This window comes from Erpetoichthys calabaricus, chromosome 8 (genome assembly GCF_900747795.2).
Source record: "Erpetoichthys calabaricus chromosome 8, fErpCal1.3, whole genome shotgun sequence".
In the NCBI taxonomy this organism is placed as follows: Eukaryota; Metazoa; Chordata; class Cladistia; order Polypteriformes; family Polypteridae; genus Erpetoichthys; species Erpetoichthys calabaricus.
Window position 1 is genome coordinate 123,112,947 of NC_041401.2, and position 25,192 is coordinate 123,138,138.

A 25,192-nucleotide genomic window follows, 5' to 3' on the forward strand; every position below is an offset into this window, starting at 1 on the left:
GTTGTATGGGGTTGTGGATGGTGAGGAGCATCTCTCCTATTAGAGAGTAGGCCTGAACTGACAGATAGTCAACCAGCTCACCATAGCGAAACTCCCCTTATCCATGTAAAATCTGACTCACCAGGTTTTTTTATGGCAAATTTTGAACAATGAATGAGAGTGCACTGCATTGGTAATATGTAAACAAGCAGTTTAAAATGTTAATTTAAAAATTTGCAGAGGTACAGTATGAAGAATACATCAAACGATAACACTAAATAACTTATAGATCACCAGCACTACATTCATAGACCAGTCAGCACCACCCATATTGTACACATTGTCTGCGACCTTTCCGAAGTTCAGAAAATTGATTATGACTGATGTTTTTCTAAATGATTGTTGGATAGCTTTTCCCCTTAGATATAGTGACAGTGGTTTTGTAACAGCTGTCTTGCTGCAGTAGTGAAATTGCAGGTATTACTTCTAAGCCAAACATAACTTCTGCAGTTTAGAGCCGTTTTGATTTCAAAATGAGTAATAAAGGAGGGACTCAAAATTTATAAGATAAGTTTTGTATTTTTTAAGCTACTTTTTGTTAGGTATGATATATATGTTTTACAATGGAGCTCAAGGGGCACCTGTTCAAATGCGAAAACAAAACCCTTAAATCATACCGAATATATAATTTTGAAACAGTAAAGGGTTCAATTTAAGAAAGCATGCCCTCTCAGTTTCTTTGGAATTCTTGTGACATCAAAAGTAAATTGGAAATAATACATTTTATCACAACTTTTTCTTGAAGTAATAATGTTTCCTGTTTGCTTATTAGTTCACAGTGGCCGTTGTACATGGAATTTTTGACATTTCCTCTCCAGTTCAGTTTACTTTATATTGTGGCTTGTAACACATAATGCTCTGCACAAGAGTGTGCTGAGTGTCTGATACAGCAACACAGCTGCCAGTATGCCATGAAATCAAATCAAATCATATTTTTTGATACCTAATAATGGCATACATACTAAATCACATACAGACCTGGGATTTAATGACAGAGACACAATTTAATTGTTATTATTTTTCAGAATTATTTCAGAATTTTTCAGATTGTTTTTATCTTTCAGCATTCTCGGTTCCACCACCACATCATTCATTGAAAAGCCATGATCAAATTGTTATGTTTAGCTTTCACGGTTTTTTCCACTTTGATTTGTATTATGCACTGCTTTTTGTTGTAATGCTTCCTAATTTGTTTGCACAGTTGGCATTTTGTTTATATGCATACTCCATTTGTAGTTGTTTGCGTCTCCAATTTCTTGCTGTGTTTTCTGATTTGTTTTTCATGATTAAATTTGTTATTGCACATTGCACTTCACAGCCAATGTAGGCATCAGGATTCAAAAATGTAATTAACAGTGCTTGGAGACGATTTTTAGAGGTGAAAAATATATGATAGAGGACACTACGGTTCCAGAGCTGAATGGTTTATGTGGAAAGGGATAAGCAGGAAGGTGAAGCACATGACTAGTCTTCTTTTAAAATGGCTGAATCTTACAAAAATATTGTACTTTTTTGTTACTACAACAACATGGATATGCTGATTACAATAATCAAGATTTGGATTAATTCTCATTAACATTGTTGGTTTTAAAAATGGTTATATTCATTATGTTTTTAGACTTGTGCCCATTGAAACCCATTTTAAATGCAAGAACATGCCTGATATTTTTAAAAGTTTATAAAAAAATTCTCTTTAGAATACATCCTCATTTGGCAAATGAATATATACCATGATTGTAAACAAATAACTTTAACCTGAAAAATTCCAAACTCACTCTTTAAAAGAAGTTGCATTGCTTCAAAAAGGTAGTCAATAAATTGTCAAATATGAGAAATTTGGTGACACAGAATACAATCATCTTAATGTTCAGCTCCATGGATGATCTTTGTTTCTTTATTTTTGGCCTTACCATCCACATTCCTGATATGTGATTGTACTTCTGTTATTTATTTTAATAAGCAGTGACAGCTTGTAGCCTTTTATTTGTTATTTGTAGGATGTCATTTGCAGTAAAGTGTTTTAATGAAAAATCTCATTGTTTAAAATACCTTAAACTTCTGGTATTGAAACCGTTTATGCTGTGTAAATAGAAAGTACATAATTTGATTAAATAAAAAAATTGCACTGTACAAATGCATTGCAAAAATTAACCACAACAGTGCCTTAACACCTACCCATGAGACTTTCTTCTTCTTTATTTTTTCCTATTTCTATTTGAGCTCACCAGTCAAGGCCTTTACATTTAAATCTTCTTTTACTTTATTTTACCTATATAGTACTTCCATTCCCATTACTCTTTTCCTCACATATTCGTTGTCTCTCCTCATCATGTATCCATACTACTTAACCTACTTTCCTGTACTTTCTTTGCTATCTCTCCCACTTTTCCTGTACCATTGATGGTCTCATTTCTTATTCTGTCCTTTTTTTGTAACACCACACATCCATTTCAACATTCTTATTTCTACCACATCTAACTTTTTCTCATGTGCTCTCTTTACTGGCTATGTCTCAGCTCCACATATCTTTGCTGGTCTTACCACTGTCTTAAAAACTTTCCCTTTAACCATTGCCTTAATTCTTCAATCACACAATACTGCTGATACCTTCTTCCAAATGTTTCATCCACACTGTACTATATGGGTTATCTCTAAATCTACTTTTCCATCTCCGGCTACTACTGATCCTAGATATTTAAATGTATCCACTCTTTTCAGTGGCAGTCCCTGCAGGCTAACTTCTGAATCCTGATTATCATTAAGCCTCATACATTCTATCCTCTTCCCATTTATCTTCAACCCTCTATCTTCCAAAGCCCTTCTCCATTCTTCAAACGTCCTCTCCACTTCTTCTTTTCTGGTCCTACACAACACAGTGTCTTCAGCAAAATGCATGCACCAAGCAGATTGGTCTTTTAGCCCATGACTCAACACATCCTCAAAGAGATAAGGATTTAAAGAAGATCCCTAGTACAGACCTACTCTAACTGGGATCTTGTCTTTTATCCCAACAGTGCTTTTAACCTGAGTTCTTACTTCCTCATACATATCCTGGACAATCCTCACATACATCTCTGATACTCTTTTCTCTTTCGTGCATCTCAAGAGCCTCTTGAAGTTGCACACTATCATAAGCCTTCTCCAAATCAATGAACACCATATGCAAACCCTTCTGTTGTTCTTGATGCTTCTCAGTGAGCTGTCTCAATACAAAAACTGCATCAGTTTTTCCTCTCCCTAGCATAAAACCAAACTGCTCCTCCTCGTGGTGGTCTCTTCCCTAAGCCTTCTTTCTATAAACCTCTCCCACATTTTCATTGTGTATAACTTTATCCCTCTATAGTTTCCACAATCCTGAATATCACCCTTCGTCTTATAAAGGTGTCCCATCACACTGTTCCTCCACTCCTCTGGTATTCTCTCCTGTTCATAGATCTTCTGCATTAGATCCCACAACTCATCTACTCCATCTTCTCGTAAACTGTTCCAAACATCTGTTGGAATTTAATCTAGTTCTTTTGCCTTTTCATTTTCATTCTTTTCAGGGTTTTCTTTACTTCCTTCCTCCTTGTTCTTGGTTCTTGTCCTTAATTTGGGATTCATCCTTGAATACTACCCTTGGATTTTTTTCATTGAACAGCTTTTCAAAGTACCTGTTTTATCCGTTTTTGATCTTACCATTCTCATTTAAGACCACATCTTCACATCTGCTTTATATGACTGAAATCCTTTTTACCCTTGTTTCTAGGCTTCGCTGTTCTAAAAATCCTTCTCTCTCCCTGTTTTGTCTCTAATTTTTATACACCTCCTCCAAAGTTTGTACCTTGGCTCTTACCACTGTCCTCTTTGCCCTCTTGTTTTTCTGTCTGTACATTTCTCTCTCTCCCTCCCTGGTTGATACCATTTCTTCTTTGTCTCCTTCTTAACCTTTATCATATCTTGCACCTCTTCCATCTGCTTTATCTGACTAACATCCTTTTTACCCTTGTTCCTAGTCTTCACTGTACTAAAAATCCTTCTTTCTCCCTGTTTTGTCTCTAATTTTTCATACACCTCCTCCAAAGTTTGTACATTGGCTCCTACCACTGTCCTGTCTTAACCTTTATCATATCTTGCACCTTTCTGTTCCACCACCATGTCTTTCTGTCTCTAGATGGGCTTCTTTCTGTCGTCCTACCCAACACATCTTCACCTGCTCTTAATATAATTTTGCTATTTTTCTCCCACTATTTCTCACACGATCGAATGACTGCACTTCATTTTAAACTTTCTCCCTAAACCTGTATTTAAGCCCTTTCTCTTTTAATCTCCATCTCTTTATCCTTGGTGCTTGCTTGCTCTGGCTTTATTTTCTGATCTCCCCAGTCCATCAACAGCTACACTGTCACACTTTCCCTATTTATGACCTTACAGTTCTTTATCTCTTTCAAATAAGACCTTCTGCACATTAAAAAGTCTATTTGGCTTTCCCATCCTAAACTACTGTAGGTCACAAACTAATTTACTTTCTTTTCAAAAAATGTGTTAACTATTACCAAGTTAGATGCCATGGCAAGATCTACTATCCTTTCCCCTTCCCCATTTCTCTTCTCTAATCCTAAACCTCCATGTACCCCCAATATCATCTCTCTTCTCTTTCCCACATGCCCATTTAGATCAACACCAAACAATAACCTTTTCTCCCTGTTGTACTGATCTAAGCTCTTCATCAATTTCTGCTCAGAAATCCTCCTCCTCCTCCTCTTCCTCACAGCCCACTTGATGAGCATATGTACAAATGACATTAACTACAGTCTCACCAAGGCCCATCTTGATGCTTATCACCCTATTACTCCTCCTTTTCACACTGACAGAACTATCTTTTAATTCTTTGGATACTACTATACCTGCACCATGTCTTTCCTTATTTGCTCCACTGTACAACCTAAAGTTCTCTTCCATTTTCTGCTTCCATCTGGTTTCCTGCACACACAACACTCCCACTTTCCTCCTTTCCATCAAATCTGCCAACTCTCTTCCTATCCCGGTCGTTGTCCCAACATAAAGTGTCTGCCTGTTATCTTTACTTTACCCTTTTCTTTTCTCTTCTTTGTCTTCGTCTTCTTCTGGACTGACCTCTTTAGCTGAGTCTGCCATAGGGTACACCCTAGCATTTACCAAACCTGATTGGACTCCATCATTAATGTTTTAGCTAAACTTTTACAGCTGGATTCCCTTCCTGACACTAACCATCTCTATTTACCCGAACTTAGGACTAGCACTAAGTTGGGCTGGTTTGCACCCACCCCCATCCCAGTGGCTAAACTACCCACCCTAGAAACAGTGCTAGTAAAACTGTTATTTGCTGTGGTATGTCACATGAATACCCATTCCTGTTACAAGAGATTTTAGCAACTGTAAAATATCTGGAGATCCACTTAATGTACTGTATTCTGCAAATGTACCTGTTATATTTTACTTGTATCATTTAAACAAATTTTAAAAAAGCATCTACCCCCATTTTGATCCCTTGTAATCTCCACTTTCAACACCTCCTAATTCTTAAAATGTAAATTGTAAATTTATCTTAATGGTTTTGTGCTTAAGCAAATTCTACCCCTATCAACACACTTTTGATATAATCCTTTTTACATATACTGTACTTCAACAGCTCATACCACATGGGGTACCTTATCAAATCTCTCTATTAAAAAAGGAAATCTTGAGACAAGACTTTTTGCCAAGAGATAATTTAAAGTCCCACGTGACATGCACACGGTCCAATCACCTCTCATTCGTGTTAATGCTTTTGTCAGACACAGTTCCTGTGCACTCAAAACTTATTAGTTTGCTAGGAAATCTTTTCAAGTCCTGCACTCCCGCAAGACGAGACTTTTGCTAGGAGATCTTTTCAAGTCCCGCACTCCTCTCAACCATATTCAACCACACATCATTCAATGCTCAAAACATAGATTTACATGATTCTGGACCATACGCTATGAGAATCTGTGGTACCGCAACAATTAAAGCTACTACAAGTTTAATTTTGTAGAAACCAAAATTTGGTCAGGTCTATGTTTATGATCACGGAGAAGCGCTGCAACATAGAATCGAAAGAGTAAAACGATCAGACATATTAGAAATTCTACAGCCAATAATGGATACAAATCCATACGTCCAAAAGTATCTCACTTTGCACAAAATTTATCTGCAAAATACAGACAAAGAAGTTTTCTTGGATTTCTATATGAATCTGAAAGACCACGGTCGCATTAATAATAAACCAACATGTGACAAATTGTCAGAGATAATAGTTTTGAAAGACGGAGATATCAAAGACAGAGTTGATATTTGTGTTTATCCAAAAGCACAGCACGAAATGTTGTTTCTGTGTAATAATTCGCCACATTCAGATCTTTTACTCTTTCCTTTGCTTTTCCCTGACGAAACAGGATGGACATATAATATGAAAGTCATGATATTGGAAAAACGAATAACACCCACACAATATTTCGGGTCAAAATTAGCATTACATCCCAATGTATTTAACTTACTTCTGTCATCTCAACATCTATCGCAACATTACATTATTAATGCATATCTAAAAGTCGAAGCTAATTGTCTCTTCTTTATTAAATCGAATCAAGTAAAACTTAGAACAGAACATATGCAAGGTCTCATTGATCACGTTCAAAATTTAAATATCAATAGTTCCGACAAATTCAAAGTAGGTAAAGCAGTAATGTTACAAACATTATATCAAGGTAGTTATATCGTGACAAAATGGCAATATCCCAAACTATTGGTCAGCCAGATTTGTTTATTACAATGACTTGCAATCCACAATGGACAGAAATTCGTCGATTCTTGAGAACAATGCCACCGGCTACTTCGGCTCTGGATATTCCGCCTTTCATAAGTAGATTGTTTCAGAAAGTCCTAATTTTATTGAAAGAACTCGAAATAGTGTTTGGTCAAATCAGAGCATACATTTACACAATCGAATTTCAAAAACGGGGTTTGTCTCACATGCATTTTTGGTTACTTTGCAAAATAAATTATTAACTGCTGATGATGTAGATCAGTCTGTCTGTGCTGAAATTCTAAACAAGAGAAACCTATCCTGAATTATGGTACAAAGTCATAAAATACATGTCTCATGGACCTTATTTAAAAGATTCAGTATGTTAGGACTCAAAAGAAAAAAAGTGTTTTAAGAAATTTCCTAAAGCTTTTGTAAATTCAACAGATATGACTATGGCTGGCTTACCCGGGGGTTGGCGAGTGAAGCGAGCAGGGGGCAGATCCCCCTAGTGCTTTTTAAAATTTAAGCTGGCTTAAAGGACAGCTGCTGTACAGGCTTTTAAATGATCGTCACGCAGCACGTCACAAGCAGCTGCTGTACAGGTTTTTAAATGATCATCTTGCAGTGCAGCACGTCACAAGCAGGCCATGGGGGTGGGGGGTGGATGGAGAATAACTCATTGAATACAGCTTTATTACTGGCAAATATCAAGAAATAAAAAATGAATTAAATGAAAATAACAATCTATTTAAATTGTATATCCGGTTAACCAAACCCGGGGGTTGGCGAGCAGGGGGCAGAGCCCCCTAGTATATATATAATATTCTGCTACTCAACAATCTACAGCTATCCTATTTTACTTGTTTATCCTGTTAAATCAGTCTTGCAATTTCTACTTTCTGCAATTAAATTTCATAGTTTTATTTTTCATTTGATTTTTTTTCTGCTAAATTTTTGATCACTGGATTCAGTAGTTTATTAATAGTTAATTTCATTTTTGTACTGTCCTATTTGTTCTCTTATTCTTATAATAATATTAAATGTAAATTGTATCATAGCTGATTACTAACTATACTAACTGCATTAGAGATCTATAACAGAATATAATGGATGTAACTTTTCTATTCACTCCCTATTAACCCAAATGTGTTCATCTTCCATTTTTCAACAGTTTCTCTCTACAGAATGTGGCCATTCTCCACTACTTTCTCAAGTTGATATAATAGTCCTGGCCTTACCGAGGTTTAAGCCAGGTTTATTTTTCTGCAGGAGTAAAAAAGAACCACCATGAGAGATAATGAGAGAATTATGGATAAATACTTTTTTTTTTTTTTTTGTACTTGTATCCAACAGGGGTCGTTAGCTTCCTTGTGGGAATGAGTTCTTTTGTAATTGCAGCGTGTTACATAATCCGAATCTATATAGCTATGATATTAAAAGGCAATACCCCTTCCTAAGTGATACGGCGGTAAGAAATCACATAGGAGAAATAACTTAGCTTTCTTTAATGACGGCTTACACTGCATAACAGATGAAGGAAGCCAATGGCAAGAATCCAGTTCAGGAGTGGGGGTCTGATGTGTAGAGTCTGCCATTTTCATCGCTGCGTTGGAAGGATTTTCAGGATCAGATGACGTTATCTCCCATCCATCTGTCGGCTTCAAAGGTGTGCTGGTCAATGTTCCAAGGCTTTATACTCTTTCGTCATGTGCAGGCTCCCACTTAGGTGAATAATACAATTCCAAACAAGGCAAAGAAGATGCAATTTCATGCTGACTCTGACAGACGAGAAATAGTGCACGTTTCCCCAGCTGTCTTTATCTGTCTTGTCTTATGCTTTGCCTAGCAGTTCTAAATGATGAGCCCATGTGCTAAATCTGTTTCAGCTGTGCATGTGAGTAGAAAGAAAAGTAGATTTATAAAATATATTTGTACAGAGGACAGTAACATGTTATTTATGTTACAGTACTGTTACATATTTGTTTATGTTACTGGCAATGCTTCCTTGTCCTAAGCTCCCTAACCCAGGTCTCACTAGTTCAAATAGCAATCTGGTGATGGAATCTAAGGTGCAAACTGGGAATCCTTATAATAATAAATAAGAATAATAATTCATTACATTTATATAGCGCTTTTCTCAGTACTCAAAGCGCTATCCACACAGGGAGGAACCGGGAAGCGAACCCACAATCTTCCACAGTCTCCTTACTGCAAAGCAGAAGCACTACCATTGCGCCACCTGTGAGGACAATTTAATCCCACATTGCTATGTTAGGTGTTAAAAATGAATAATAGACACTTCAGACTCTAATTAATTTGTCTAAACCGTGTACACCTCCTTCCATACATTAATAACCAACAGTTGTGCACTTACCTCTATATTTATAGATTGGAGTTTCATCACATACAGTATATTCTTCAGGGTGCACTTTATCATTCTCTCCCTAAAAGACATCTGGAAAGGTTCTTCACAATCTTTAATGTAGCATACACCGGCTACCTGAATCTTTGTAAATTCAAACATCATTCAGAAGTGGCAATGACCCATTTTTGTATTTTTTAATAACTATCTGTTAATAATATTTCCTATTTATTTTTAGAATTTAAATTAAACTGTATAGATAGTGTTCCCCTCACTGACTTAGACAGTGCTTTGCTGTAACCTCTCGGCTATTGCTGCCTTCTCTGTATCTCTGTCTGCAGTTCAGTAACTTTTAAATGCCTGTAAGCTTTTACCTACCTCTCTGCACAAAGTTTTATATTTCTACTATCTGTTTATCAGCACAAAAAAATGAGATTTGTCAGACCATGCAATATTTTTTTTTTTTTACCTTTCTGTCTTGACTCAAAACCACAGCTGGCACCAGCAATCATCCTATGGTCAAAGTTGTTTGATTTGACATCTTTCCCATTAAAATGTTTATTTGAACAACAAATACACCTCTTCACTATGTCTTCATGCTAAGTATATTTTGCATGTATTGGGTTTCAGCAATTAGATGGGCTGCTTTAAAGGAGAAAGATATTTCTTTTATCCAGCAAGTCAACCTAGCCCTTACTAAATATTTTAACAGCATATCTCTATATTATAAAAAAAAAATCCTGGGAGAGAGAATGACTAGGGAGACGAGACGTGATCTTCACGTGAAGATCACGGAAGACACTTAAAAGACCCACGAGACGAAACAGACTGGCCACGGAGCGTCTCGCGGGAACCTTAAACATGAGACTTTGTGCCAAGAGATTGACCCAGGACCGTTTTGCGGGGACATAGAACATGAGATTCTTGCAAGACACGCCCTACTTACAACCAATATCAAATAAGACCACGGGCAGCAAAACACTCAGTCGTGTCAAGGCTTTGAGCACACACAGATCCATGGCTCTCAGCGCATATAAAGCGTATAAGGACAATACGTTATAGATGAAACATCGACGACTAAGCGAAGAAGAAAGAGCAGCATGGAGAAAAGACACTCAAAAGTGTTGGAGAGAAAAAAATGCAAAAAAGAAAAAGAATAATCTAGGTGCAAATTCAGAAAATAATGAAAGTAATAATCAGTCCGGAACAAGTGGAATTGAAAAAAAGCATGTCAAATCAGGCTCAGAATTAAAAGACAAAGTATAACTTCATAAAGACGTTCAAAAACGTTGGGGCTATACACATGCAGAGCAGGTTAGAGATTATGAAAGCAATGGAATTCGAAAGGCTCAAAAAAACGATGGCACGATACACATGCAGAGAAAGGTAAAGAATATGATAGCAGAAAAACTCAAAAGTATTGTAGCATCCCTTCCAGGTTGAAGCCTTTTTTTTTTTTTTTTTGGAGTGACTGTTAGGTTCGATTGAGGGAGGGCGGAGTACAGCACGGAAGAGTGACAGTGGGGTATTGATTGATGCGGTAAGGGTGGGGGGGGGATAACAAAAAGGCGAATAGAGATCGAATATACAGTATGTACATAGGTGATATGTCTGAAGTATGTAAATATTGTAAGGCCTTTGAAGTTTAAGTCAGAGAATTTCAAAAACAGGGTTTACCTCACATGCATTTATTGGTTACTTTGCAAAAAAAATTATTAACTGCTGATGATTCAGATCGTTTTGTCTGTGCTGAAATTCCAAACAGAGAAACCAATCCTGAATTATGGTACAAATTCATTAAACACATGTCTCATGGACCTCATTTAAAAGATTCAGCATGTTGGGACTCTAAGGATTCCAAATATTGTTTTTAAAGAAGTTCTGAAATAAAAGTGAAACTAATGAAATAGCAACAATTCAAAGAAAAAAAATCTTAAAAGTGTGTATCTGGAAAACCAAACACGGGGGTTGGCAAGCAAAGCGAGCAGGGGGCGAAGCCCCCTAGTATTCAAAAAGAAAGGGTCAAAATTAAGTGCAGCCTGTTAATTTGCAGTGTAGAAACACTTGAATTTCATAGTTATGATTCATTAAGAACAAGGAAATCTCATTATTGATCTTTGGTAAGATTCTAGAGACAGGCATAGGCTATTGGCCACATTTGATACAATAGTATTGGAATCAAGTTTGCAGATAAAATGTTTATGACTAAATAAGCCTTCATACTTGAGCGCTGAAAATTTCCAGCATCTGTTTTTCCAAGTGTTTTTGAGTATTTTTCAAGCATTTTCCAACATTTTTCAAGTGTTTTCAAAGTATCATTTTGCAGGAAAATATATTTGACGTCATTTTCTTTCACCATTTTGTGGGATAAGATGTAATTGTTGTATCTCCATAATGCCTTCTGTGGCTTCAGTTCTCTTAATCTTGTTGATCACAATACTGGACAGCAGGTGTCATCAGCACCGTGACTGCAGATATTGGGTTCATCCTGTTCTACAGCAAAGAGTGTGTAGAGGACAATTCTTAGCTCTCTATGATAAACTCAGGCAGCATCCATATCAAAACATGGGTGTCGATAAGCTTGTAAGTACAGTGATATGGGAAACTTATTTCCACCACTCAAAATAAAAAATCATTGCCTTATTTCATTGCCTGCCGGGTCACAAAAAGCCAATTTGGTGAACCATACACTGGTCCTTTTCAGGGCACAACCACACATCCAATCAGAAATCAGTGTGCTGCGTGCAATTGAGTGAAACTAACATATAAAAAAAAGTGTCTGTTTAGTTTTGATTCAGTTATTCAGTCATTTGATATATATTTTTTGAATAATGTTATTTGGTGGCATAGCAGCCAAGGTTCATAAATGCAGTCTCAAGCTGGGAATGGAAAAAGGAGATGGATATTATTTATTTCCCAGCATCTCAAGGACTATTATTTATTAATACCGATCAATCCAGAACTGCACACAGAACATACTCTGCCTATATGTTAAAACATCTGTTCAAAACTTACTAAACTTCAGCTTCATTAAAACTGAATGTATGCTTATACTTTTTGTTAATTTCTTGTTACTTGATTGCAAATTACGTGCCTACCTACAACTGCCACTAGAGGACTAAAGCACACATATGTACGATGACTCCAGCATTTATTTATTGATTGATTGATTGATGATTTTTCTAGGTTCAATGAGCTACTTCACTCCTGGCTCATCTAGGAAGAGGCACTGACATCCTGTAAAAACACTTCAAAAAAGGCATTTTTTAAACCAATTTCAATGGAACGTTTTACTGACAACACTCAAAAACTGCTGCTTGTAGGAGTTTTCTAAACCACATTGCTACTGAAATGCTTAGTTGTGAATAGTGTCATTGAAAATAATGGCAGAACTTTACAAATGGTTTAGGAGCATTTGGGTTTAGTGCTAAAATACTGAGGTGTGAATGGACCCTGTAACTGTTTGTTGGCCTGATCATTGCTAAACCAGCTTTTATAGACAGACCCTGACTCTAAAGTGGAACATTTTTCCTATAAGTTGTAAGTGTGTAGTTTTGTTTATGTATGTGCATGTGATGGTAGGTTTCTGCTTATTTATGCAACTTTTGAAGTCTTTCTAGATTCTGTTTAAGTCAGCTCTGACATTTCCTGCTGATCTTTCACTTAACAGCAATTTTGTGTGCATTGCAGGAACATGGGTAACCTTTGGAGGCCAGATTACTGATGAGGTAGGACCTGAATTTCCACCTTATGATATCCATTTCTGATGAAAAAACACAAATCCCCAGCTTTTCTCCTGCTTTTGTGTATTTCCTGTAACTGATATGTTAAGCACTAGAGTCTATCCCCAATTATCTGCAGATGAGGCAAAGTTACAGAAATAATGTTCACTGAATAGTAAAATGCACATATAAATGTGACTTGCAAAGGCAATCTATTATTAAAAAGTAGCAAGAAATAAATGATTATATTAAAGAATTGTAAAAAAGAAAAAAAATCATCCTGAAATAAACATTAAAAGTTGAAATTAAAATTTTGCTTCTCCATCAAGTTGAAATTAATTTTTGTAACTGGCTTTAATGTTTTTCATCAGTTTTCCGAAATCTGTCAGATTTTCAGTTATTAACATTGGCAGATTATTATTTTTAGTTTTTAATAAACACAGATGAGGACCACTAGGCTAAGATTTTGAATACCGATAGAAGGCCTATGGGTGCTACAAACATATTCCAATCTGAGAAGCATTATTAGCCAGGCCATTCCCGATAAGGATGGGGTAAAATCGTGAATATGTTTTTATAGTGGAGTTTTGAGTATAAAGATTCTGAGTGTAATAGTATGCAAAATTAACCAAAAGGAAATCTAGTCCAGGCGTGGAGTGACTGTTACAAATCTAGACCCCCTACTCAGTTTTGACAGTGTCACAATGCAAGAGAAATCAACAATGTTTGTTTGTTTCTGAGGGTGCTTTTCTGTTTTTACCTGGAGTACATTTTAATTTTTTTCTCCAATCCTTCTGTTTTTTTCCCTGATGCTTCCCCAGATGGCAGAACAGCTGATGACGCTGGCATATGAGAATGGGATCAATCTGTTTGACACAGCAGAAGTCTACGCCGCGGGCAAGTAGGTGATTGTGAGGCGAAGGTAATTTGTAAATGCTTCCATCTCGGGAAAGCAGGGCTTTCCTGCCACTGTTCTGAGTGAAAGTGGCTTCTGACAGTTGCTGAATTCTATGTTGGACAGCTTCACCTTGTTATATGTATGGAGATGTGGGAGAAATATGTAGACTCCTGCAGCTATAGTTTCCTCAGTGAAGGTAGGTTTACAGACAAACCATATAATGTTTGTGTAGTTTGTTTTTGGTGGGCATCTAATCTAGAAGAGTTATTAGTACAGCACTGATATTTTTAAACTGTTAAATGCAATGTGGACTGTCTCAAGTGCAAGGAAAATGAAGTCTTTTCCTAGCTCCCATTTGCAATGCTTTTCTTAATTTAATTCTTGAATGCATTCTGCTGGCCCATTAATTTGCTTTACAGATAGCCTCTTGCTTTGCAGCTCGACCCCTGGCTATGTTTTGATTGTCCTGTTAATGCTAGTCTTTTGATTGATCTATTTTTGAAATTCGTTCTCTTAGGAATAATCCACATCTATTATGGTGGCTTGCCATATTACTCACAAAACATACAGAGAAGTTATGCTGCTGCCTTCCATTTCTACACAGTTTAGGCCATTCTGGTGGATTTCTTAGACTAAACTGTCTTTCATACCTGGAGATAATAATCTGGATATTTTTACAAGGTTTTTTTTGTCTTATTTAATGCTACATATTTTCTTTTCTGCTTTGTTTTTATGTAACATTAATTATATTGCTTTGTCTTATCAGCAGGACTTTTCAAATTTAAAATATTGAAACCAGCATTCACAGATTAAGGCAAGCTCATTGGGTGTAATTCTGTTGTATGTTTATGATAAAGCCACCATTTGAAATGCTTCAGGTTATAAGAACCTAAAATTAGAAATTTGTTATGGGTTCTGGAAAGAGAAACTGTCTTTCATTTTCTTTTCAACTTATCCTTCATGCTTTCAGGCAAATTATCTGTTGGAAAGTTTAAGTAACAAAAGTGGAGAGTAAAGGAATTGTTTTTATTGTGGAGAAGCTAAAAAATATATGTATTTAAAAAAGCCTTGACAAAAGACCCCTGGTTGTTTGTATGCTTTGTGAGTTTCTACTAACTAGTGGAACACTGCGCTAACCTAGGCCACGTCTGTTGTACCAGTATCCATTAAAACCATTCTGCTTTTGCCCCTTCTTGAGTGTGCTTGAGTTGCAGCATCCTTATTGGTGTTCTGTTTGTTTTATTGGCCGGGTTTTGTTAACTGTACTACCAACAGTTCTTTCTAGGCTCCTTTGTAATGTTTTGTATGATTGACTAGTATAGACTACTAAAACACCTTGGATGACACAGTTTGAATAATTGATATAGGATATTATGATGGTCCCAAGTTAGGCGTACTATATAAACTGGAGGAAGTGTGAACAGATTATCATAATAGTCGTAAACAGTGAATATTCAAACAGTGATGCAGGGGTACTGCAGTCATATATTCTTTTCAAGTGACCTTTTAATAGTTGTGTATGAAATTAATGATGTGTCATTGTTAAGAGCCAACACACAGGTAACAAAAAGTTAGTTATTTGTCACTTGTGACCCTGGAATGTCAGCTGAATACGAGTGCATAAGGAGTGCTGCTCTACTTGAAACAGAATTAATTATTTTCCTCTTAATAATTGCTTGTCTGGTCTGTTACATAAGATTTAATGTATTGTTTTAAAAGGTTACCATTTTCCACATTGACCCACTGGTAATTACTGTCAGTGCCCAAAGGATATGCAGAGTCCAGAGGAATGGTAGGGGAATCAGACGGGCAACCCTGTTTAAATCTAACAAAACTAAAAATGTTAGCCTACCAGCTCACAGAACTTTGGCCAATATAATTTCAAAAATGGTTGCGGCAAAATAGATTTGGAGCTTTGTACTCATCGATGCCTAGGTTCAGACAGAGACTTCTTCCCTTGGACATCACTCCTTTTTTAATGACCCGGCAGGAGGTGACGGGGCCTTCTCTGGTCACCGCGTGTGAGATCAGTCTTTATTGGGAGCTGCAAGTAGAAGAGAAAATAGAGTTAATGACAGCACCATCTTTTGGTTTGGGGTGGTATCGCTTACCTTGCTAGAGCTTTGAAGGTGATCCCCAGGCCCGCATGTGTGACACTACATACATACATACAGTACATACATACATAGATACATATATTTAACATGCGTATTATATGCTGTTTTTATTGTTAATGTTAACTTAAGATGCTCAAGCTGTTGGCAGTATAATATGTATAAAAGCAAAATATAGTGTTTTGTAATGATAGCTTAAATAATGTAAATCATTGGGACTATTATATAACGGCTTGTTAAACTTGTTTGGTCACACTGTGCTTTTTTGTATGTAGTATTATTGTCCATTAAGTTGACTGAAACAAAATGTTGTCTAATAACTAGAATATATCCTAATGTGACAATTTATACAAAGCCATAGTACAGGGCAGATTGGCAACAACTCCTGAGCTTCAGTCTTTCTTAGTTGAAACAGCCTTTTTCTAATAAAGGCTTTTAATGCACATTAAAATTTAAAGGCTTGTTTAAGCTCCTCTTGGCTTTTAAATGTCTGTGTACTCAATGAAACCAACTGAGTTATTTTCTTTTTCCTTCAGGGCAGAAGTGGTGCTCGGAAGTATAATAAAAAAGAAAGGATGGAGGTAATCAAATAGTTTTAATTTTCTGTCACCCCCATTTTTGTTCTGTTACTGCTATAGTTTCTAACTTTGTAAAAATGAAATATTAATGGGCAGAAGAATGTCTTCCTTTTTGTCCATCGCTAATGTAGAGGAAGATAGAGTGAATAATTAATAGTTATGTGACTTTAGGGACAATCACCTTATCAGGACCATACAAGCATTTTGTGGTTAGCCTTTTCATAGGTTATTCATATTGATTATTTTGATGCAGCCCTGTATCCTTTACAGTGACTGGTCACATGTCTTACAGGTAGCTCAGTTTACAGCGATGATAGAAACTTTACATAAAGGAAGAAAAAAAAATTGCTAAATAGTCTACCTTATATAATTATCACTCGCCCTCCTTCTATAAAACTTTGCCACCCAATCTGCACAATTTACACCAGCCTTCACAGTGAACCTGATGACATTTTTGATAGAAAATTGGAATAGAAGTGGGATATAATAATAAAATGATCTTTTTTTGTTTGTTTGTTTGTTTGTTTGTTTGTTTTTTGTACTTTTTTGCAGGAGATCCAGCTTGGTCATCACAACAAAAATCTTCTGGGGTGGAAAGTACGTCTTTTGAAATAAATATGTAAATCTTAAATTGCATATATATTAAGGCACAGTTTTAATCTCTTAGGAGCAGCAGTGCAGTCTATTTATTACTAACAAATACCTGGAAGACTTTGTGCCTCAGGGACTAGTATGGAAAAGCTGACATTTCTTATCAAGTATTCATAAAAATAGTAGAGGAAACACAGATATGCCATTTGCAATGCTTGACTAAGAAAAAAAAAACAAGCAAAGTAATCCAACATTTGTAGAGGATTCAGGATTGTGGACAAATGCCATATGTCATATAATGTAAATGTGACATTGTTTAATGGATTGAGTTATTTCACATTATTTTGACTTAACTGAAGTTTCTGTGACACTTTCTCACTATTAAAGTCTCTCATTTTGTTTCAATTCTGTTGACATGAAAAACACACAAACAGACACCAGTGTTTTGTGCAGCTTATGCTGGCAACATCAGTTGCTAGGCAGGACATAGCCCTGGACAGGGAACCTTCCCAATTTCAAACTCGCTTATTCCCATTCAGGGTGATGGGTGTCTGGAGTCTGTACCAGCAGCACTGACCTCAAACCAGAAAACAAATATAATATAAGTAACTAATATGACCGTCTCAATCTTATAATTGTAGCATTAAACGTAGTGCAAGTTTGGTTCAAATTATAATATTCGTGACTTTCCTAATTATGTTTTGCTCTGTAATTTTTCTTAATTATTATAGTAGTAGCTGAATAATCTGTATAGCGACAGAGACCAACATTGAAAAAAATTAGTTCTAATAAAATCTTTATGGAAGACAAGTAATTATAATAACCACCAGTGTATTCTGTGAGTTTTATGTAATAGTAATAAAAGTTAGAGGTAAAAACCCTGGGTGAAATTAATGAAACCAGGTAAAAATAGATTGTGGAAAACAAAATTGGTTTATTTCTAAAGAGTATAATATCACAACAGTTACTTCAGTTTTGTTCACATTACCCTGTACATTAAAGTCAATACATTCACTTTAATGAGGATAGTCACATAAACTTATCAGCATGCATCTTAAAAATCTGTGGCCTCTTGTTAAGTTGTTATTTAAATTTGATACATGTTAAGGGAAAAAAACAAATGGATTAGAAAATCCCCACATTGCTGACCGCTAGATACCCAGTTCCAATCCAGTTGTACTGCAAGCATTTATTGATCTTGGAACTAGATGATCCATATTTCAGTAATACAGGGAATTCTAATTGAGTAAAACAGGAAAAGCTTGTTATCTACTTTGCACAACAATGTGGAGAGAAAGGCAATAGGAAAAATCTAAAAGAAGGTGGGAAGAAAGGAGAAAAAATATTGTAACTCCACATGTCTTAAGGACCAATCTTAGCTGATGGTGAAAGAAAAAAAGAAAAAACATTGAAAATGTAGAACTTGAACTGCAGTGACTAGAACATTCTGAGCCTCAAATCACCAAAAATATATTCAAGTACCCTAATGGAGTGTCAACTAATAGTAAAGTCCTCATTGTTAATGATTTGAGTGTGTGATTGACAACCTTTTAACTCAGCACCACATCCCAAGAACCTAAGAAAAAAAGAGGACCAAACTTGGGAAGTTGTGACACCAATTTGTATAGAGGGAAAGTAAAGAAAGGTCTGTGAGTTGGAGAAGACCAAAACAAGTTTGATGGAGAGCCAGGATGGAAAGTTAGTGGGTGGAACAGTATAGCTGCAGATTGAACAGAGGACGAAATTATATTATTTCACCTCCAGTAAGGTCATCCTGCCGTCAGACATGCCAACCATGTCATATGGTCCAATGGTCAGGAAAATCAGGCAGTAATCCGAACAAACTGTGTTTTAGAAAAAGCCACAAGGCCAGTTTAATTTAGTGATCCATTTTGTACATGAAATCGCAACATTTAGCATTTGCAAAAGTGACTTAGATAACTGATTACAAAAAAGAGAGAGATGTTTAGGTGGATAAACATTAAGGGCTGGGTACCTTGGGGATAGGTTAATAGTAAAATCAGATTAAAGAGTCAAGATCAGACATTAATAAGGTTTATATGTCAAGATTTAAGTAGCTTTTTGTTTTTTTTTTTTTTTATATAAAAACTGTCTTGTTTGTTGACATCATTATGAAGGCAGCACATATTACTAGGGCAGGTGTGTGTGCATGCACCACATGGTTTGTGATGTCATAGTGGCTTGTTTAACACCCGTTCTTTGTAGGTTATTCCTTAAGATAAAGGCAACAACCCCAAAATACTTGTTGTTGCCCTAATTCTTTTTTTGGTTAGGTTTAGTGCTGTTTGATCCTTTGCCAGCTTAATGACTCACTATTTGCCTTGTCTTTGGTTTTGTTATTTTGTGAATCTGACCCCTCCTGATGCAAGTATACTTGGATTCCGCTTTAAACAAGAATAAAAAATATTAAACTATATCTCCCCCCCAACCCCCCATTTACCTTTCTTTCTACCTAAATCTACTGCTACAGAGCCATGTATAGCTTTGGGTGAAAGACATAAATGCATTTAAAAGTAACATTACTCTAGACTGGGGCACACAGCATGTGATTATGGTACTTGGATAATGATGGGGGAGCTTTTAAATTTTTTTTTTTTTTTAATTTTATTTTATTGAAATCACACAACATTCCATACAAATAGATCAATTTTACAAAAATAGGAATTTTAAAAATAAAATAAACAGTGGATGCTGGTGATTAGAGGGAGAGGTAGAGGAAGTAGGTATAACTTAGAAAGAGACAGATGACCTGCATTCCAATAGAGACCTGCAGGAATTTTAGAAGGACGGTGTGTACCATCATAGGGCACGGTAGATGACTGTGCACCATAGAGGCACTATTTGAAACAAGTACACACTATAACTGGACATTGCCCATGAATATCAGTCCCAGACTTTGATGTCTCCAATTGTTTTGTGCACTCACTGGAGCTGCACGGCAACTCTGAAACCTCTGGCAAGCTAAACAGGATTGAGAAACGCAGCCTGTCAACTTTAATCTCCACCCCATGAAATATGTTTATTAAAAAGCAAGATAAATGTGCCTTCTTGGTGCAAAGGTGAACAGTTGAAGTTGTGATAAATCTAATGTCATAGTTCACAATCAAGTTGAATATAATGATCCAGGAAAAATGCTTAATTTCATAATCCTGCAGACTGGAAGAATATTACATATACAAAGGAAAATGCAATGAAGCAAGGAAAGAGTTGGAGAAATAGTGATCTGCACTTTGCCATCTACCAGTATACATTACACCAGATTATATTAGTATTATTCACTTTTTTTAATAATGATTTGTAGTATGAAACATAAGTGAATGCAGTTACCTTATTCAATTAATTTTACTTATCAAGAAAAAACACCCAGATGAAATATTAAATGGCACATCAAGTTTACACACAAATACACATAATACTTTAGAAAGTAAAACAGACAAAAAAGCTAATTCTAAACAAATGTATAAATATAGAAATACATTATAATAATTTATATTAACCTCAGCATATAAATTAAAATAAGCATGCAATTAATATTTGTTTCTAAACTTGATCTGTTCTATATGTATGTTTCTAAACTTGAAGAGGTATATGCATGGTAGTCAACAGTACATCTCTGTTTAAAAAAAAGTTAACATTTCAACAGAATTGAATCTGTTGTTTACTAAAAATGTTTTAATCATAGCATTCCTACTGTTAGCACAGAGAAAAACCAAAAAAGTTTTTTACATGAAATACATTAAAATAGAATTCTGATAAGATCCAAGAAATAAAAATACTGTACCTTCATGTTTAAAAACATTGGCAAAAAAAAGTATACTTTCAAGTAATACATTTCAGCACTTTATTCTTTGAAATTTAGTAATAATGAATACAAACTAAATTTTTTGCCATGTACTATATCTTAATTTTGATGTATATAGACATTGTTTGTCCCATTTGAGTTGGATATTGTGTACTATAAAGTGGGCAACACTTGTAATATCAAATCTATTTCACAATAAGTACTTTCCTTCAATTGCAAACAGTATAAAAGTTAAGCCACACAATTACTAAAAATATATGATCATATACCTGTTGCCATTGACAAATCCTGGTAATCTTTACAATGTAGAAGTTGTCACGGCTCATTCTTAAGAGTGCTGTTGAGTTTGTCATCGTCTTAGCATAAAAGTCATGATGTTTTCTGTTTTTCTTTCCTTGAGAACAGAATCACACTTTTGTCAGGTAAAAGAAGATCATCAATATGACAACGGACAATTTCTTATGTTTGTCTGCATTTTTATGTCCTATTGGCTTTTTTTAATAGAACGTTAATCTGAAAATGTTATCAGTATTATCATAATTTTTCAAATACCACTTCTTATTTTAAGCAGTTGTCTTTCTCTTACTGCTCAGTTTCCTGGACATGACAAGACAGCATCGTGTTCTTTCTTACTCTTACTAGATGTACTCAGTCATATTCTGCTCTGGCACTTTTACCACATTTTCCAACTCTAATAAAACTCTGCTCCCACGCTGGATATTAAATACCAGTAATCAGAAGCACACATGGTCATTTGAAGCTTTGATAGCTTCACGTTTGTTCTTTTTACTGCCAAAGCTCTGAGTATTTCCTGACCACAAATCCTTCTTCAGCAGCCATCAAACACTAGATTCCTAGATTACTTGCAAAGTAAATGATGGGAAATGCAAATATTAAAGAAACATTCACAAAAAGAAGAAATGCTTTGATACCTTGCTAACACTTCACAATATAGGCTCATACACAAAACCATTACTTCTTAGACTTGCACATTCATAAATATAGGTACAATTGGGTTAGTCATTTTAAAATTTTGATTTTTTGTTCTTTATTACCAGTCATTTAACAATAATAGTTTTTCTAATTGTTCTCTCTTTTTCTTACACTCAGGGCAGAAACTGAAAGAGGACTGTCAAGAAAACACATAATAGAAGGTACGACACTTCTCATTTACTTTACCTCAGTAAGTCATAAATCATTCTGTCCAATCTTCTTTTTAGTATCTACTATGATTCCATTGATCAAGAGTGTAAAAACCTGTTTGTCTGAAGACCAGGAAATAAACCTATAAAATGTGCACATTAGTAACTAAACAGTTGATGAAATATTTTAGAATTATCTGTACTACAGTATTTATTTCACCTAAAACGTGATTTGAATCTCATCAAAGCTCTTGATAAAGACAGTTGGAGTAAATAAATTATACTCAAAAGCTTCTTTTGCATGTCAAAACATATTCTTCGACTTTGTTGGAAGTATATGTGAACCTCTGGTCAAATCACCAGTATTAATAAACCCCAATAAATGAAATTACATTGAGATCCAACTTTGATGAGGCCTTTCCATATTAAGCAAAACACAAACTTTGGGTGTCACAATAAAAGTATAATCTTCACACTGCAGGATTGTTGAGCTGAATCTTGCCTTGATGAAAATAAACGTATAAGTTATCCAGACCAAGAGGTGACTCTGCTAAAGAGACATAAATGTTTGCAGAATCTTTGGTGTGGTTTTTGAGCTTTGGTTACTGTTTTCCAGGCAGACATTTTACAGATAACAATAATGTACAAAATTGCTACTCTGGTTATGAGTTACTGGGTAGATAATCTGACCCAGGAAGTCTCAAAAACACCAGTGTACAGACTAAGGTTCTGTGGGCCTGTGTTACATTGGATAATTTCAGTGTTCATATTTTAACACTGCCATGTTAAAACACAAAGCATTGCTCTCCTTTCTCTGTAATGGCATATGAGACTTAAAGTGGCAAACCTGAGTTGTAGGCCCCCTTCACTTACAGTTTACAATTAACTTCAGCCAAAATGTGAGTTCTTTTTGAAACTTGTACACTGGGCCTCATTTTGGAATCCTACATCTCTGTCTCTTTCTGACATGATTATATTAATCACAATTGATTGTTACTGGTGCCTATATCTCCTGGGTCAGAGATGTCTTAGTTATGTACCATTTACCTTCCTGAGGCCTCATGTATAACAACTTGCTTGGATTCTATACAAAAGTTTTACTTATGGTTGAAGGGCAAAAACATGATATGCACAAAACAAATCAAATTTATAAAACCATACGTATATCACATACCATGGCAAGTTCCTTTTAAATTTCAAATCAACTTAAAACTATGTGCTTGTGTATGCGCTTTTAGCACATCCCTGTTACTCCCTGTCAGTAACCATAATAGGATGTAAAAACACCTTTTTTGAATATTTATGATCTGATCACCATCTAAATTTGGCAGTAATGCACCACAGAATGTAAAAACCCTCAGTAAAGAGGAGAAGGAGAAGTGACTTCTTTGCTACAAACCACAGGAGAAGGCAGAAAATTAAATTTCAGTGAATGTGAATTCAAGATATTAATGACTAAAGTGAACCACAAAATATTCTTCTTGATTGTCCCTCTGCAGGAGTCACAAATAAAAGAAAAACACAAGAGTGGGAGCAAGTGACAGCAGCTGAATGGAAAAAGCAATAGCAATGTGCCATTATGCATTGTCCATACCGCTGTCAGTATCCTGCATATGACACAGGCTGTATATGTTCAAAACTGCAAGATATTGAGAACTTTTAAAAGCATTTTGACCAGTAAATGTCAATGTTACAATACATATAATTCTCTTTACATTCTATGTACAACATCCAAACATGCTATTACAATGCAGCAAACCTTTGTGGGGCTGTATAGCAGTGTGCTGCCCAACAAATCCAAACACTGCCATCTACGTTTTAATAAACCAATAGTCCATTTTGTCATCGATCACATGAAGTAATAACTTTCATTATATTTTCTCCCCTTTGGTGTGCCCACTATCACTTAAAAGAAAAATTATACCAGTTTTCCGTAATGTAATTATTACCCCTATAGATTAGTTTACTTACCAAGAGACAACCTACAAACTCAGCATGACTCTGATGTCTGTTTCTCACACTGCTATTTGATAAAATTAGGGAACCATGGGTTGAACCAGACCAGCTCACAACAACGTTAGTCAGACACATTGAGCATTACACATTATTTGTATATAAATTGAATGAAGGTGCTTTCTGTTTACAAAAGCAATTAAATCTGTGACGGTGCATTTATTGCTACATATGTAAAAATGTGCAGTCATAAGTGACTATTACATTAGGAAAATCGGCAATCACTGCAAACTACCCTTTGATTTCAACTTGCTCTCCCTTATTGTAAGGAAATTGTATGTCTTAATTAGCATCTTAATTATACCATCACATACAGATGGCATGACACGACTCAGGGATGACTGTGAGTCAACCAGTTCACACTGAAAAGCGCTTGTTGCCAAATACTCCACGGTTGTTAAAACCTGCAACAGAACGGGGCTTGTGTGATTACTGCATGGTGGTCTCTGTAATGTAGGTTTTATTTCAACACATAACTCCAGGATGACAGCTCTATGAAGCTTAAAACAGCTTATAAGCAAGTCATTATCATGAGCCAAAAATAATTGTGATCCCTGCAAATTTACTCCTTTCTTAGTGTGCAATTGACGATATCATCCAAAAAGATCTAACGCTGCCATTGCCATTTGTTGACAAACAATTCAGAGTACATTCTTTTTATAGACATGATGGATAGCTAACACACTTAAGGCAATAAACATTAAGTGTATGGATTAGGCATTATTTCCAACACTGAAGACAGCTTTATTGAGAGAACGTGTCAACTGTGATATAATTAGTGAAATAAATATTTGAATGTGACTGATGCCTCAATGAAACGTGAAACAAAATGACCCTCCATCTTCATGTTTTATAAACCACAACTTTTGCATAAGAAATGGCTTATTCACATTTCTGTGTATAAACAGTTTATACACAAGGCCCCTGCTCAGTGAGCAAAATAATCAGAAATAACCTTTGCCAAACTTGATGGACAAAAATTTGCACCAGTTATCAACTAAAAGGTTTGGTTTATTTTGCCCAAGAAGTCAATGGCAAAATGTTCACTCCTTCCTTTATAACCAACCTTCAGCACTAGTTACCTGCTTTCTGCCCACTTTCTACAAAAGAAAAAGACTGATTTTAT

General features: G+C 35.6%; 1 protein-coding gene across 13 annotated transcripts in view; it reads left to right on the forward strand.

Moving 5' to 3' along the window:
• kcnab2a (potassium voltage-gated channel subfamily A regulatory beta subunit 2a) overlaps nucleotides 1–25,192 on the forward strand; it is a 405,095-nt gene that overhangs the window by 345,342 nt on the left and 34,561 nt on the right. For all 13 annotated transcript variants that reach the window (XM_051930893.1, XM_051930890.1, XM_051930888.1 and 10 more), the window contains 5 exons: nucleotides 12,876–12,913; nucleotides 13,729–13,808; nucleotides 16,456–16,500; nucleotides 17,050–17,094; nucleotides 22,022–22,065. In XM_051930893.1, coding sequence (XP_051786853.1) covers nucleotides 12,876–12,913; nucleotides 13,729–13,808; nucleotides 16,456–16,500; nucleotides 17,050–17,094; nucleotides 22,022–22,065 — 252 coding nt within the window. The remainder of the gene's footprint in view (nucleotides 1–12,875; nucleotides 12,914–13,728; nucleotides 13,809–16,455; nucleotides 16,501–17,049; nucleotides 17,095–22,021; nucleotides 22,066–25,192) is intronic.